The 16,823-nt window shown below is 36.0% G+C and overlaps 1 protein-coding gene across 9 annotated transcripts in view; it reads right to left on the bottom strand.

Moving 5' to 3' along the window:
- The window catches only part of SYNE1 (spectrin repeat containing nuclear envelope protein 1), a 450,176-nt gene that overhangs the window by 179,286 nt on the left and 254,067 nt on the right, over positions 1–16,823 (bottom strand). For all 9 annotated transcript variants that reach the window (XM_072767663.1, XM_072767691.1, XM_072767685.1 and 6 more), the window contains 8 exons: positions 15,478–15,624; positions 13,606–13,731; positions 11,783–11,959; positions 10,517–10,782; positions 6,709–8,869; positions 2,129–2,466; positions 1,791–1,935; positions 713–931 (listed from right to left, as the gene is read on the bottom strand). In XM_072767663.1, coding sequence (XP_072623764.1) covers positions 713–931; positions 1,791–1,935; positions 2,129–2,466; positions 6,709–8,869; positions 10,517–10,782; positions 11,783–11,959; positions 13,606–13,731; positions 15,478–15,624 — 3,579 coding nt within the window. The remainder of the gene's footprint in view (positions 1–712; positions 932–1,790; positions 1,936–2,128; positions 2,467–6,708; positions 8,870–10,516; positions 10,783–11,782; positions 11,960–13,605; positions 13,732–15,477; positions 15,625–16,823) is intronic.

The raw sequence follows: 16,823 nt of genomic DNA, 5'->3' as shown, positions 1-16,823 counted from the left end.
CTAAGTAGGAGGAGGAGCAGAGGGAGAGAATTTCAAGCAGACTCCCTACTTAGTATGGAGCCCCATTTGGGGCTCAGTCTGAGGACCAATGAAATTATGATCCAAGTTAAAACCAAGAGTCAGATGCTTAACTGACTGAGCCACCCAGGCACTCCATTCTTCTTAAGATTTATTTATTTATTTTAGAGAGGCAGGGGTAAGAAAATTATATTAAGAGCCTAGCTAAAGGGGCAAAGTGGGCTTGTATTTCTTTCAAAATTTAATTGCTTGGTTTTCTCATTAAAATAATCAGACCTTAGGGAACCTGGGTGTCTCAGCTGGTTGAGCATCTGACTCTTGATGGCTCAGAGTTATGCGATTGAACACCCAGTCAGGCTCCATGCTTAGCAGTGAGTCTGCTTGGCATTCTCTCTGCCCCTCCCATTGTCCTCACTCTCTCTTTTTCTTTATCTAAACTTAAATAAATAAATCTTTAAAAAAAATCAATCTTAAACAAAAATCAGATCGTGGCTTGGGGTTAAATTTCACATTAAATTGCACATTGTATTTCATATTTTGGTTTTCACGTCACTGAAATAGAGACTTAAAAAAGAAAGGCTTTTTGGTTTTCATAAAGTCAATTTCAAAAAAGGAACAAAATAATACTGCTTTTGAAAATACATTGTCATCAGCAAGGAAACAATTATTTGGGCCCATTAATCATGGAAATTACCTTATTGTTAAAGCTCTTCCACTCATCTACTGCATCTTCTAGTATCTTCTCCTGGTCCTGAGCCACAGCACGGAGACGTGTCCAGCGCTGCCAGACAGTAGTCATGGACCTGCTTATGGCTGCTTTGCTTGCGTCATTTCCAGTTTTTTCCAATTGTAAAGTTTTATCCTCAAGGGCCACAACTTTCTCATGGAAAGAGTTAACTACTGACACTAAAGACTGAGGTAGCGAGAGGATAAAAAAGGTTATGAGGAGAGATTGATTTTTTAAAAGTTTTATGGATTTCAGTAAAGCCCAAATTACCTGCAAAAGGAAATGTTCCTACATATATTTATTTCCCTTAGTAACTCTTACTTTTACACTTAATTTTTTATTCACTTAGGCTTGAATTTTTTAAAGAGGTAAGATAAATATATCTTTATTAAAATTTATTAAAAAGTTTATTTGCAACTTGAGATAACATTCTCCCAATTTCAAAAAGCAGTTAAAATGTAAGTAAACTGCATTTGATATTTTTTTTTTGCATTTGATATTTAAGTATGTTACATTCCACCTTATATTTCTGTGATATATGAGTGAGACTCAGTTATTAATATCTGAATATAATTTGAATTTATTGAAATTATTTACTGAAATTTTCAATTTATTGAAATTATTTACTGAAAAGTATTTATTGAAATTTATTAAGTATCATATCTTATCAGAAGAAAATTTCTCTGAAGGTCTTTTTATAAAACTAGCTGTGCATTTCATCAGGAATCCAGAAAGGTGGTAGCATTTAATTTATTTATTTAATTAATTTATACTGAAATTTATTAAGTATCTTATCATATCAGAAGAAAATTTCTCTGAAGGTCTTTTTATAAAACTAGCTGTGCATTTCATCAGGAATCCAGAAAGGTGGTAGCATTTAATTAAATTCAAACTGTTATAAAATATGACTTAGTGTATCCTTTTCATATTTAGATGCATCCAGGTGGGAATGAAGATTTATTGACCTGTTTCTAGAACTCTCAGATGCCAAAGACCCATTACAATTACAATGAAAGGATATTTAAAACAACAACAAAAAACTAACCTTGTGTTCTGACAATTTTTCTTCTGCTTCATGACTGGAAGAAGTCTTTGATAACGAAAACTCAGACAATTTCTTTTCTGCATCATTCATCAATTCAATAACCTCTTCCCTTGCTTTCTGATAATCCTGCCATTGAGCTGCACACCTTGAATAAGTAAAAAAAAAAAAAGCCAAAAAACAGCATAAAATCACACATTTCTGTGCAGAGCTCTGATGTTAATATGTCTAACGATACTTAAGAGAGAAGAATGAATTTACATGTACATCATTGGTATATTCCTGTTTTCTGTGTGAAAATTCATTTCATTGGAATATAAAAACCAAAACAAATCTAATACCTCTGTAAGAGATCTAATTGGGCATGTGAGTCCTGGATTATCCTTTGGCTTTTATCTTCCAGGGAAGCCATTTTCTGTGCCAGGTCCTCTTTTCCAGTTGGCTTGATGAGTGGGTCCAAGCTGGCTACCAGACCTTGGAGCTCTTCCAGGTTTCTGTGGAATTGATCTTCTGTACTAAAAAATTCCATGTGGCTTTTGAGATTTTCTTCTGCACTCTCCACATCTATGCCATTGCCTGCCAGTTGTAACATCTCATGAGCATCCTCAAGCCAGTCGTTAGCTGCTTGAAATACTTGATAGTACCTTTGACATTGACCGTATATTTGAGTTAAGGCAGCCTGAAAAACAGTAATTGCAAACATAATCAACTCTCATTTGCAATGTATTTTCTGTAAATAGTTTAATTTTTTTCCATTTCTTTTCTAGTTCTCAGTTATGTGGATATATATGTAAAAGTGAATTGATAAGTTGGTGGAATTTTTTAAGGTGCACTTCACTATTATCTTTTACTTTTCCTTCTGCTATCCTTGTTATGGTTTTATTATTACAGTTAAAATAAATACAAAAGGAAATAAAATAGAATAGAAATTATTGGTGGTATCTTGATTACTTCTGAAACTTTGTTCTCTCTCTTTTTTTTTTTTCTTTTTTCTTTTTTTTTTTTTTTTGCCCCCGCCCCCGCCCCGCCCTCCCCGGCTTCCCGGCCCTGTTCTCTCTCTTTTAAAAATAAATATGTAATGCTTTGCAATATATGACAGGCTGAATATTTACCAAAGTGAAATAATGCCTTAGTAGGTTGGAAGTATAACACCAGTGGGAATGTAAACTGGTACAGCCACTGTGTAAAGCAGTATGGCAGTTTCTAAAGAAATTAAAAATAAAAACACCATATAATCTAACAATCCTACTTCTAGGTATTTATCCAAAGAAAATGAAATCATTATCTTGAAAATATATCTGTACTCCTATGTTTATAACAGCATTTTTCAATAGTCAGGGTATAGAAACAACATACGTATTCATCCATAGATGAATGGTTAAAGAAAATGTAGTATACAAAAATAAATTCAGAATGGATTAGAGACCTAAATGTGAGACCTAAAATTATTAAAGTCCTAGAAAAAAACATAGGCATTAATTTCTTTGACATTGGCCTCAGCAACATTTTTCCAGATATGTCTCCTCAGGCAAAGGAAACAAAAAAAATTAAAATTAAAAGCTTTTGCAGAACAAAGGAAACCGTCAACAACAACAAAAAAAGGTAATCTACTGAATGGAAGATATTCACAAACAATATATCCAATTAGGGGTTAATATCCAAAATACATATTAAAAAAAACCTTAACTCAATACCCAAAAACCCACAAATAAAATGGGCAAAGTATCTAAAGAGACATTTTCCCAAAGACATACAGATAGTAAATAGACACATGAAAAGATGCTCAACATCCCTCATCATCAGGGAAACAGAAATGAAAACCACAATGAGATATCATCTTGTGCCTGTCAGAATGAAAATGCACCAAAAAGACCAGAAATAACAAGTGTTGGCAAGAATATAGAGAAAAAGGAACACTCATGCCCTTTTCCCCACTCAGAATCAGGTGAGAATGTAAACTGGTACAGCCACTACAGAAAATAGTATGGAAGTTCCTCATAAAGTTAAAAACAGAAATATCATATGATCCAGTAATTCCACTACTGGATTTTTACCCAAGCAAATGAAAACACTGATTCAAAAGATATATGCACCCCTATGTTACAGAAGCATTATTTACAATAGCCAAGATACGGAAGTGCCCAAGTGTCCATTGATAGATGAATGGATAAGGAAACTGTAGTATATGTACACAATGGAATACTACTCAGCCATAAAAACAAAGGAGATCTTGCCATTTGTGACAACATAGATGGAGCTAGAGGTTATTATGCTGGGTGAAATAAGTCAGACAAAGACAAATACCAAATGATTTCACTTATATGTGGAATATAAAAACAAAAGAAATAGCCAAACAAAAAGCAGAAACAGACCCATAAATACAGAGAACTGATGACTGCCAGAGGAGTGGGTGAGGGAATGGGGAAAATGAGTAAAAGGGAATGGGAGGTACAAGCTTTGAGTTATGGAATGAATAAGTCATGTAGATGAAAGGTACAGTGTAGGGTACATAGCAATGGTATTGTAATAGTGTTGTATGTTGACAAATGGTAGCTTCACTTATGGTGAGCATAGCATGACATATAGTCTTGTCAAATCACTGTTGTATACCTGAAACTAATGCAATGTGTATCAACCATACTTCAATTAAAAAAATAAAATATGGTATATATGAATATTATTCAGCCTTAAAAAAAAGGAAGTCCTGTCATTCGAGAAAACGTGGATGAACCTAGAGGATATGATTCTAAGAAAAATAAGCCAGACAGAGAGAGACAAATACCACATGGTCTCACTTATATATGGAATCTAATGAAAAAAAGGAGTTGAAATCATAGAAACTAAGCAGACTAGTGTTTGCTAGGGGGCCTAAGGGATGGAAAAAATAGAGGAGGTTGGTAAAATGGTAGAAATTATTAGTTTTAAGTTGAATAAGGTATGAAGATGTATAACATGGTGACTATAGTTGATAATACTACATTGTATAATTGAAATTTGCTAAAACATTAGAAATTAAATGTTCTCAACAAAAAATGTGAGATAAAAGATATACTAATTCACTCAATGGGGGAAATCCTTTCATAGTGTTTACATATATCAAACCATTACATTGTACACTTTAAATATCTTAGAATTTTATTTGTCAGTTAACCCTCAATAAAGAGGAGGTTGGGAGAAAGGAAGTATAACACCAAACTTCCAAACTGTCATTCACCATACTAAATAGCAATTTCTGAAAATGAACTAGTATCCCATAAGTCTTGAATAGAGACTAAAACAAAACAAGTTTAAGAATGGAAAGCTGACCCCATAAAGTGAAATCCATTGAAATGCAGAAGGAAAGATCATAACCAGCCAGCAGTGACTGGACAAGACAAGCCATTACTATGCTAGCAGACACAGAAAGTACATGCAAGATTAGCACTTAATGTGGAAAGGATGTAGATGGTCAAGCAAAGAATCAGTGTGGAGATTAAAATACCCCTGGAACCATGACCTTTAGTTACTGGGACTGAGACAACCAATAAGATTATCAATCACAAGATGGCAGAAGTAGGGACACCTTAACAGATTCAAGATTTTGGTTCAAAAAATCAATAAATCAACAGAAGCAACCTTACAGGACAGATGTTTCTCAGAAATGAAAACTCCAGGTAACTTCTGTCCTGATTCTTCACCCTAGATTAAACACTCTATAGCTATAGGGAAATTATAAAAAGAATTTAACAGTGACCTTGATTCAACACAAAAAGGTAAAAGTATACTAAATAGACTATTGTTTAAGAAGTCAGAACTTTAGCTAATGAAGTTTCCCAAGATTTTACCCAAATACTAAGATTAAAAAAAGATTTACTATGTAGTGTTAACCAATCTATATGGAAAATAAAGTTAAATCTTAGCTATCAGCTAAGATTCTTCGGGGTCTACTTCTGTCTCCATCAGGCCCTACACTGAGAGTATAAATCTAAGAGGGAAATATTATTATCCTTCTTCCACAGAACAGAAGCTGAGATTGAGAAATGTAAGTCATTTGCCCAAGATCAAATAACTGATAATAAAACCCAGGTGTGCCTTACTCCAAAGCTTTAGCTACTATGTTATCCTAAGGAAAACTGTCTTTTATCTAAATGGCTGGTTGAAATTCCACAGAACTAGGAAGCTCTGTGCATGTTCTCAATTCTTTGTTATTCCCCAAGTAAAGTCATGAACGAATCTTGTAGTCTTGCTTCCTGCTGCAGGGGAGCAAGAGAAGATGAGGAAAGGATGAAGAGAAGGGGAAACTGATGAGGAACCCCACAATAAACATGGCTTGGAATCAGGTCAGGATTGCATCATGTCCACAACACCTCCTTTGGAGGCTCTTCATCTAGCACTAATCTTAGAAATGTCAGGCCTCACATTGTTTAAGAAGGGCATCACTAATTATTCATTGCTAATTAATTAATTTTAGTATTAATGTACTCATGTGTGGTATTGATTATATTAGTGCTTTCATGCATTATCTCTCCTAAAGGTGAGAGAGAACTGAGGTAACACAGAGAACTGTGTTATAACTAAGGAAAAGTAAAAGTCTGGAATACATGAGATTAATGCCATGCATATGAGCAATAAAGATGTTGAAGATGATTCTACATAGTGTCAAAAAAGAAATATAGGGATGCCTGGGTGACTTAGTTAAGTGTCCGACTCTACTTTCTCTTAGGTAATGATCTCAGAGTTGTGAGATGGAACCCTGCATCAGGCTCTGCACTGCACACGGAGCCTGCTTGAGATTCATTCTCTCCCTCAGCCCCTCCCCCTTCCTATCTAAAAAAAATTGAACGAAGCATCTCTAACCAATAACAAAAACTAAGAAATTTCTCACAACTGTTTACAAATAAGCAGAGTAGAAAAAAGAAAAGAGAAGCCCTAGTATACTAACCTGTCTGGTGCGTAAAGCTTCCTGAATGTCTCCATCCAGCTCTGAGAGCTCAGCAAGAGTGTGCTGTAAATCGGCAGAAATTAGCTCTTTGGCTTTAGTGAATTTCTCCTTCTCCTTGTTACTCAGGGCATTCATTATTCTCAGGCTGGACTGTACCTCTTCTTGATGAATCTGGATCTTTCTGATCTCCTCCTGGATGTCCTGTAGGCTCAGTTCCAGGCAGACTGGCCCACTCAGCTCTGCCTTCACACTCCTCAGCCAGTCCAGGGAGCGGCTCAGCTCTGTCTGGAAGTCTATACTCTGTACCATGCGGCTCTCACACTCTGTCACCGTCGCGCCAATGGCAGAAGTCAACAGTTTTAACTCCTCTTGCCAGGACTGGATCTGTTGCTTTGCTTTCTCATAAGCCAAGGGATCAAGATGTGGAACCAGATCTTCAAGATGCACAGTTACTCGTTTTAGTATGATTTCTGAATCCTGAAGACTTCCTGCTAGTGAGTGATACATTTTGAGCTTCTCCTCTGCAGGAAGTGTCTCCTCATTTACTTTGGACTGCTCTGTTTTAACAGCCTCTAGTTGTTTTTCTAGCTGGTGGCACATCTTTTCATGCTCTTGATACGCACTGGTGGTATCTTCCAATAAATTCACTCTTTGTTCCGCTTGTCGCTTCAGCCTGTGGTACAAGGTGACAAGGTGCAGCATTTTGTCTGGCTGCCAAGGCTGACCTGTGCTTCTAAAACTTTCTTTCTTCTGGTTCAGTTCATCCACTGCCTCCCCGAGGCCTGACACCTCTCTCAAAAGGGCTCTGCAACCATCCTGAAGAGACAGAGCCTCTTCAACTATCAGGTCAGTGGGGACTTTGTTCATCTTTAAGAATTGGTCTTCAAGTTCACTCAGAGACTGAGCTGTCAACTCGATCAAGGAAGCATACTCTTTCCGAGCAAGAATTGCTTCTTGGACTTTATAGAACTTGTCTTTAGCCAAAGCAACAACTACATTAAACTGCAGGGGCAGAGCATTTAGCTTTTCATTGAGGTAGGAATGATCAACTTCATTCAGTGATGGCAATATGGCCTGCCCAGTTCTCTGTAGTGTAAGCAGGAGATTTTCATATTCTGGAGATTGTTCAAGAATGTGTTGGTATTTGGCCAGTTGTGTATGAAGCTCAGCACTCTCATTCATTAGATTGATTTCAGGAAATGTAACAATATCTGCTTGTTTTAGCCAATGACAAGCCTTATCAAAATCTTCCTTAAAATGCTTCCTAGAAACTAAATTTTTTTCTAGTTCTTGTAGCCGATGGCTACACTTTTGTAAGACAGTGTCATAGACACTCTGCAACTCTTGAAGTTTACCCAGTACTTCACTCTTTTCCTGCTCTGTGGCTCCTTTCATTAATTCACGACCCTGAGCCCAAAGTCCAGTGACTTCATTTTGGTAGGTCTTGAGGCTGGCTTGCGCGCTCTTACATGTCTTAACTTGTTTGCTCACATCATCTGGTAACAGACAGATGTGCTCACGGAACATTATCTTTCGCTCATGTTGCTGAATTTGGCTGGTCGCCTGGAACACTGCCATAAGGAATTGGGTTTTCTCGGATAGGGCCTTGTTTAAGTACTTTCGTCTCTGGCCCACTAAGTCGCTGAGACAATTCACATGACTCTGTGCATCAGAGAGTGCCTTCTGGATTATCTGCCGCTCATTTAGGCCAAGATCAGCCATCACCCTGTCAGCATCCTTAATAAGTGATTTCAGGAGCATCTGTTTGGCCTCCAGTTCACTGCAAATGGCAAGGTGATCCATGAGGAGGTTCTGAGCCACATCTGGTGGGGGACTCTGCTTCAGGGCCTCAGAAATGTTGGGCTGTTGCTCCTCTGCCCACTCCATTAGCTCCTGAAACCTGGACCGCACCACATTTAACTCCTCCAGGTTGGTGACAGACACTTGGATTTTCCTTTTAACAAGGTCTTCAAGCTGAAACCAACGTTGTTCAAGGTGACTTGTCTGCTCTTTGACTAGTTCTTTGTCATCTAAATTCAGATGTTCTATCATTTTTTGTTTTTGATCTTTCAGATCTTCAATAGCCTGCTTTCTATCCTGCAGTGCTAGGGCTAACTTTTTCAAAGCTTCTAGGTGGACAGCTGTACTCTCTGCATCAGACCTATAAATATATTGAAAGATACAAAAAAACAAATAGCTTTAATTAATATCTATGTTTGTTCATACCATGTTAAATTATATTTCAACAAATGTTTTCTTAAAGCAGATGTTCTTAGCTTACAGTAGTTCAAATTCACATTTATTGAAGAGGTTCTGTGATTATTATGGAATAAAAGACTCTTATTTCTATATCAGAAGTTGAACCAAAACAAGTTGCCTTGATACTTCTCTGTGCTTCTTCTTCTGCATTCTTAAAGAAATAGGTCGGGGATCCCTGGGTGGCTCAGGGGTTTAGCGCCTGCCTTTGGCCCAGGGTGTGATCCTGGAGTCCCGGGATCAAGTCCCACATCAGGCTCCCAGCATGGAGCCTGCTTCTCCCTCCTCCTGTGTCTCTGCCTCTCTCTCTCTCTATCATAAATAAATAAATAAATAAATAAATAAATAAATAAATAAATCTTAAAAAAAAAAGAAATTAATAGGTCATTCACAAGCCATGTGCTTTCCTATGAGAAGAACCTCCAATAAACAATATAGTACTAATTTAATCTGTAAGATATAATCAATGACTTTAACAGTCACTCATCTGTATAATGAGATTTTTTTTTGCTTATCATTAGAAATCTTTAAAAATAAGTGTGAAATGCAAAGAATTCTCAACCCTTTGATTATAAAACACACATGAGAAAAAGGAATCTTACAAGTCTCTTTCAATTATAAAATGATCAACTCTGAAATGTGAGTAACAGGGTTGGGAGGTAGAATGATGAGTTCTGTTTGGGCCTTACTATATCTGAGTTGTCTTTGGGCCAACCAAATGGAGATGCCTATATAAACCCAAAATATGGGTTTCTGCTGATATCAACTGGATTTATTCTAAAGGCTAGTAGGATGTTTAGCATTGATGAAAAGTAAACAAATCAGAAAATAGTGCACCTTTCTAAAAAATACCTCTATAATTTAATTACATCTAAAATTATGTTTTCCATATTAATCGCTACAAATTAATAAATGTAGGCAGAAAAAGTGAAGATTTTAACAATTATAGTGATAAGAAGTACAGAAAGATTTCCATATGAACCCCATATATGTGGCAGAAAAGGAAATTCTTTTCAAACAACAAGCTAAGAGGGGTTCAACTGCTACAAAATCACAAAGGACACACATTAATTAAATTTGGATTGTTCACTAATTTCTAGAATTCCACAAGTACAAGACAACTTGGCTGAATTATAGAGAATGCACTACTTTACAGAATTGCCAAAAAACCTACAGAATACATAGATTTAAGAAAGATTCATTTTATGAATTGATAGATGATAGTACTATAACTGATGATTAAACAAAGCTAGAAATATTCTTGAGATACTCTTTAAAGGTTACACTGTAACAGTCTTTGAATATCCCTTAAGGTCACAGGGGAAAATGGTACTGTTTTCAAACATTTTCTTTTTACTCACTGGTTAAACTGATACTGAGCAAGAAAAACCATGATTCTGTACCCATATGGCATTAGATTCTTAATAATGTTTTATCAGAATTTATTATGGTAGACAATAGATGTTTAAAATGTAAGACATTTTTGATTTTTATAAAGATTAGGGAATTTCTGGTTTAGCATTTTGGTGAGTCACTAGAGAATTGCTGTTACCTGGCTAAGTTATCCCATTCTGTAGTAAATTTTTCTAAGAACACTTCAACAACATTCATACAGTCATGGTAATCTCTTGTTCTCTGAAGATCCTCTTCCCTTTGCAGGCACAGATTGTTAGACTGAAGACACAGATCTAACCATTGGTCATTTAAGTGACTTATTTCCTTGTGTTCAGGAGACTCCTGCTTCTTGGTTAACTTATTCACCCTTTCTGTAATAGCAGTCATTGATGCCTGTTTGCACTGTAGCTTCTTAACAAAATCCTAAAGAATAACAATAATAACAAAGTAAATGATGTATAATAACCTCCCCCTCCCCGTCCAATAAAGACAGAGTGCGACATAGATATAATACCTCCAAACACTTCAAGTATCTGAAAAATGTATAATGAATGGGTCATGGGAGACAAAGAGGAAGTCTAAAAATCATACCTCTTTATGAATTTACAAATTTCAAGTATATAAGAATCAAAGGGTAACTGTGGTATTTTCCTTCACTATGCTATTTTGAAAAGTATAAAGAAAACTGATAAATGTGAAACAAGACTATAGTCATTAAGAAAAAAAAGGTAATACTTTATCTAAAAGTACAGCCCTAATTTTCTTAAAATTTTTAAAGTTCATTTCTTTTGAGACAAAAAAAAATCTAATTTTTTAAAAAAATCTAATTTATCTCTATTCTTTCTGCATATGCAAACATGCAAACAATATTCCAGTAGAAAATATAATGGCTCACTATCATGACAAAAATAAATCTTAATGTTTGTTAAAAATCTGGTACAACTTCCAATGAAGTTAATAAACTAAAGAATTTTCTGTTACATTTAAGGTATATGTAAATATACAATATAAATTCTATTTATATTATACTTAAAATTAATTATATATTAATACATGTTTTATGGGTTAGATATATTTAATTAATTGATACATTTACAATCCTACAGCTTTGGCAATATCATGATGCAAGCCTAGTAAATAATAAGGCTCCATGTTTGTTTAGTGGCAGTACCTTCTGGCTCTATTGGCTAAACCATAACTGCTTTATTCAAAAACAAACTACAGAGTGAATGTCCTTCAATCCAAGTAGTTAATTGGGGCTCCAAGAAAATATTTGAATGTATGCTTTCTAAACTGTCCTTTCCTGGCACCAAATGAAGGTTATTCTGATTCTATCTCATTCCCTAAATAGCTCTACTAATGTTGAAGGACTGGCTGCCACATACCACTCCTTTATCTCCCCTGGAGACTCATTAATTCCTACCTTCACTTGGGAAACCATGTTCTGTGCAATGTTGAGCTCCAGTTCTGAGTGTCTCCTCTTCATATTCTGTAGTTGCTGATCAGCATCCTGGAGGTAAATCCAAAGCTCGGCCTTCATGTGCTTGATCTCTCCCCAACCCTGAGTTAAGTTCTGTGCCTGGGCAAGCCTTTGTTCAATCTTGAGAGAACACAGAGGCAAAACTTAGCAGCAAGAGATAGAATATTTAGGTTTAGTGAATCAGACATGTGATCCTTCAGGCTGTCCATGTACACAGGCCAAAATACATGCACACACACACACACACGCACACACACATACACACACTCTATAATAAATAAATCCAAAACAAATTCTTTATTTGCTTGAAGTAAAGCAGATTTATATTTATATATTTATATTAATTATATTATATATGATATAATTTTAAATGTCAAAGACTAATGCCATGTGATTTCAATTAGTTGTGAAGCTCCAGAAGTTTTAACAATTAGGTCAGAGTTACCCTAGTGGCTTTTTATGGTGGGCATTTCAGTAGACACAACTGCTTGACTGACTCATGAATTTAGTCTTGGGAGTCTGGAAAGGGGAACACCCAAGAAACTTCTACATCTTTCCAGATTCTCTGCCCATATTTTAGGTTGTTTTCTATTTCAGAGAAAGGATCAGTACCCTACTCTGGCTACTTCATATGTTTTTGTATGTTCTGGAGACAGAAAGGAAGAGATCGTTGTGTATTTGTAGACTTCCTTGGAGTCTGGTAAAAATGCAAGTGCTATGAAGAAGACTTATATTGTTCTCTCTGGTACATTTGTTGATACTTACCAAACACCAAGTAATTGATGCTTTGAATATATTTTTAGATCAGCTTCACTGGTTTTTGAAACCACATAATTTATTTCAATAAATAATTTCTTTAAAAAGATATATGAATTATATCACCTTTCATAAGGATTTAAAGAGAGGTTTGTTTTGGTAATATAAAAGTAAAAAAATCTACATTATTTTGGTAATTTTAATATCTACATTAGTATTTATTATTTGATTTCTTCAATACTTTTTTCTTTTATATCCTTTTACTATTCTGTGAATATTCAGTCAATAAATATCAAAACCAAGTATTTTTTTCTTTTCTTTTTTAAACCTAAATGTGTTGCCTTGACAAGTTTAAGGCAGCAGTGGTGAGCACATGGCTCCTGTGATGCTATATGCTGTGGACATATATGTGGACCCATATGTTTTATGGGTTAGATATATTTAATTAATTGATACATTTACAATCCTACAGCTTTGGCAATATCATGATGATACTTTGCAAAGCCTACAGCTTTGGCAATATCATGTGAGGAGTACTGCAAACTCCTCACAACATTTTTTCCACTGAGCCGAGATACAGCTTCAGAATCCTTCTCAACACTACACTCAGTAACCACCCATGGATTAGAAGAGTCTTGACGGATGGCATGCTCTTTGCCATCCTTGATACAAAGCAAGAATCAGGACCTCTTCACATTATTACCTAAAGAAAAAGTTGGAAAAGAAAAAAAGAACAAAAATGTGACAGGAAAAATTAGAAAAGAGAAAAAGAGAATTGTAATTAAGGAGAAAGGAGGAGTGGAAAGAGACAGTGCAAGGGGACTAAATGTTCCAATTCAGTGGCATTAGATCAGGATGCTTACTGTCTGTGACTTAGTTGAAATTCAAATATCTATTTATTATAATGACAATAAGAGCCTTATAGAAAGAATAATCCAAGGAGATATCTTCTTTCACATCTCACATCAAGCAAGAAACAGACAAATCCAATGTGATTTTTAAACTTTTACCATTTGCTCTGTTTGTTGAATGTCTTTTGCTGTGGTTTTCACTGAAGAGTTTGACAAGTCACACATGGAGCAGAGGAGATCTAAGTAAGTCCTTGCCTGTTCCTGCAAAGCTCTGAAGTGTTTGACCTGAAAAAAAAAAAAAAAAACCCGAACTTGTCAGAGTGAAAGAGAAACATGCTATATTTAGATAGCAAATATTTGTACCATTTGTAGTATTTTGTTGACATTTCAAAAATAACCTTGCTATGCTCAGTAGTTTCACCCTTGTTATAAATGACACATATTAGTGACTTGCAGGAAGGAATTCAAAACACACTGGCAGGGATCCATTTGTTCAGCAGCTGCTTCTCGATGTAATTAGTCTGTACAGTCTGGGAAGGGGAACACCCAAGAAACTTCTACATCTTTCCAGATTCTCTGCCCATATTTTAGGTTGTTTTCTATTTCAGAGAAAGGATCAGTACCCTACTCTGGCTACTTCATATGTTTTTGTATGTTCTGGAGACAGAAAGGAAGAGATCGTTGTGTATTTGTAGACTTCCTTGGAGTCTGGTAAAAATGCAGGTAGCTGGGCTCTTTTTCTATGCAGAAGTTCATATAGTGCTCCTTCCTTTCCATAACCCCAAGAAAGGCTGATGGGTGAATCTTTATATACAGAAACACAGAGAGATGTGTTTCTGTGAAGATACCCAGAGTGCATGTAAGCTCTGCATTAGATACTGGGTACAATGCAGCACCCAAGACAAAACCCTTGTTTCCATGGAGCTTGCAATCTTATGAGAGAGACAGATAATTTATAAACAAATAAACATGCCATGCAATGTTTGGTAGTGAGAAACACCACGTAGCAAAATAAAGGAAGGGACGTATGATGAAGAGGCACTGCTACTTTAGGAAGAATGTACCTCCAAGATCTCTCTGAGGAACAAAATTAAATTCAAGAAAGTAATAAGTATTGCCAAGGGGTGATGAAAGGGACAGCAAGTGCAAAGCCCTGAAGCTGGAGCAGAGTGACTCAGTAGGAGCGACTCAGTAGGAGCAGAGGTCAAAGAGGTGAGTGGGAGAAAACCATGGAAGACCTTACATCTGAATTTGTTAGGTTTATGCCTCTGTGCCTTTTCAACCTCAAATCTACTAACATTTGAAGCCAAGTAAATATTTGCTGGAGGGACTGTCCTGGTGATTACAGGGTGTCCAGCAATTTCCCGGGCTGATACCAATAGCATCCCACCACTCCCAGGGGTGACAACAAAAATGTCTTCAGACATTGTCTAATGTCCCATGGGGGAACAAAAACCACCCCTCCTTTCAGTTTCTAAATAATGTGGTATGACATTTGGATTTCTTCTTAACTTCCAGAAGTAAGTATACTTATAATCATCTCTTTATATATGAAAACACTGAGGCTTGGAGAAATTAAGTGATTTAACCCATGGTCACCCTGCTGAGTAGTTATTAGAGTTATGTCTTGGTTACAGGGCCCACGCTCTTTCTTTCTTTTTTTTTTAAGATTTTATTTATTTATTCATGAAAGAGAGAGAGAGGCAGAGACACAGGCAGAGGGAGAAGCGGGCTCCTCACAGGGAGTCCGATGAGGACCCGATCACATACACACTGGGATCATGCCCTGAGCCAAAGATAGAAACCCAACTGCTGAACCACCCAGGCATCCCCCGTGCTCTTTCTATTCTACCATCGGTATTGTGTCCGTCTTCCTAGCTAAAACATGAACTCGACTAGAGTCAAGCTCAGACCTTATTCATACTTTCATGCCCTTGGGAGCCAGCACAATCTGGCACATAATAAGTACGTAATACAGTTTCATTGAATGGATGAATCCCAATATAACATGAACTTCCAGGAGTCTACTACCTGCTTCACGGCTTCTGCCCTGCTTAGAGGTGGAAGCTGGCTTGGCTTTAAATCTGGTTGGATTGCTGTGAGCCAGGCCTGGCACTGCTGCAGAGTGTCCTGTCGGCTAACATGCTTCTGAAGTTCATGTTCCAAACTCTGGTACACCTAAGACAAAACAATCATGCTACGGTTATGAGAGTTCAAAGAAATCTCTGCTGATTTCTATAAAGATCACGGATTCAAATGAAACATACTGACAAGTCCATTTAAGTACATTTTATCCACAGGACTCCCCAGAACCATAATACATATCTAAGGAGTTTGCATATGTTCCAAAATGTTGCAAAGCTCAAAGGCCATCTTCAGTTCATAATTTCTCAACCCACACATTATAATATAATATCCTGATTAGGGGAAGAGAATGTGGGCAGGGTTGATGTGACTGTAGGAATGTGTTAGAAAACATGAAATCTTTGAAGTAAATTGTCAAACATAAATCAGGGGTTTTGCAGTACCCCCTCCATGGTATAATTACTGCACTTTTTGTTTAAGCTAGAAACTAAACATAAAAATAAAATATCATATCATGAAAAGGTAACCAATATTTCCCTAACTGAAATGCTTAAGAATATGGTCAAATTGAAACTAAACTATGACATAGGGGAAGGGACAGTTGGATGCCCTCATTTCATTTTAGAAGCTGTGTTCTAGTATAACAATAATTCAGAATAATCCAAACATTTTCTAGTATGTCTATTCAAATTAATTAATCTTCAACCAGCCAACCAATTTCCATTTTATCCATAAATCCTGAGAAACTAAGTGAAATATACCTTTATGTTTTTCTGAGCAAACTATTCTATTTTTAAAAAGAAGAAAGAAAGAAAATAAAAAAAGAAGGAAATTAAGTTAGCCTGGCTTTTTATTAAGACAAGTGAAACAATAATTGAATTCTGTTTTTCTTTGTCATCTATTAAACTCATTATCTTCACTGATATTCGGATGGTCTCTTATTTAATCTTATTATAGCAGAACTAAAAAGAAAAAAGGTGTTTTGTTCTCTTTATCGTTTTTACACACTTTAATTATGAGGTTCTGATTATGTTCTTAGAATTTCATCTGTTTTTTAAAGATGTATTTTTAAACTATATGTCTTTTGAACATTTATCATTGTTTTTCAAATTTGCAAAATCCTTACTGTGTAGAAAATGCTTGCTATGTCAGTGTTCAAAATAATCTCTGCTGAAGGAGAACCCTAGCCAGCTCACCAGGAAGTTCCATGTTGTTTTATTTTACTTCACTCCCTTTTCCCCTCCGTGTCATCTTCTGAAATCATTTGTTAGATTTACTTTATCCCTCCTTTT

This window comes from Vulpes vulpes, chromosome 1, assembly GCF_048418805.1.
Source record: "Vulpes vulpes isolate BD-2025 chromosome 1, VulVul3, whole genome shotgun sequence".
Classification (NCBI taxonomy): domain Eukaryota; kingdom Metazoa; phylum Chordata; class Mammalia; order Carnivora; family Canidae; genus Vulpes; species Vulpes vulpes.
The sequence above is the reverse complement of the archived record's forward strand: the minus strand, read 5'-3'. Positions and strand labels throughout refer to the sequence as shown.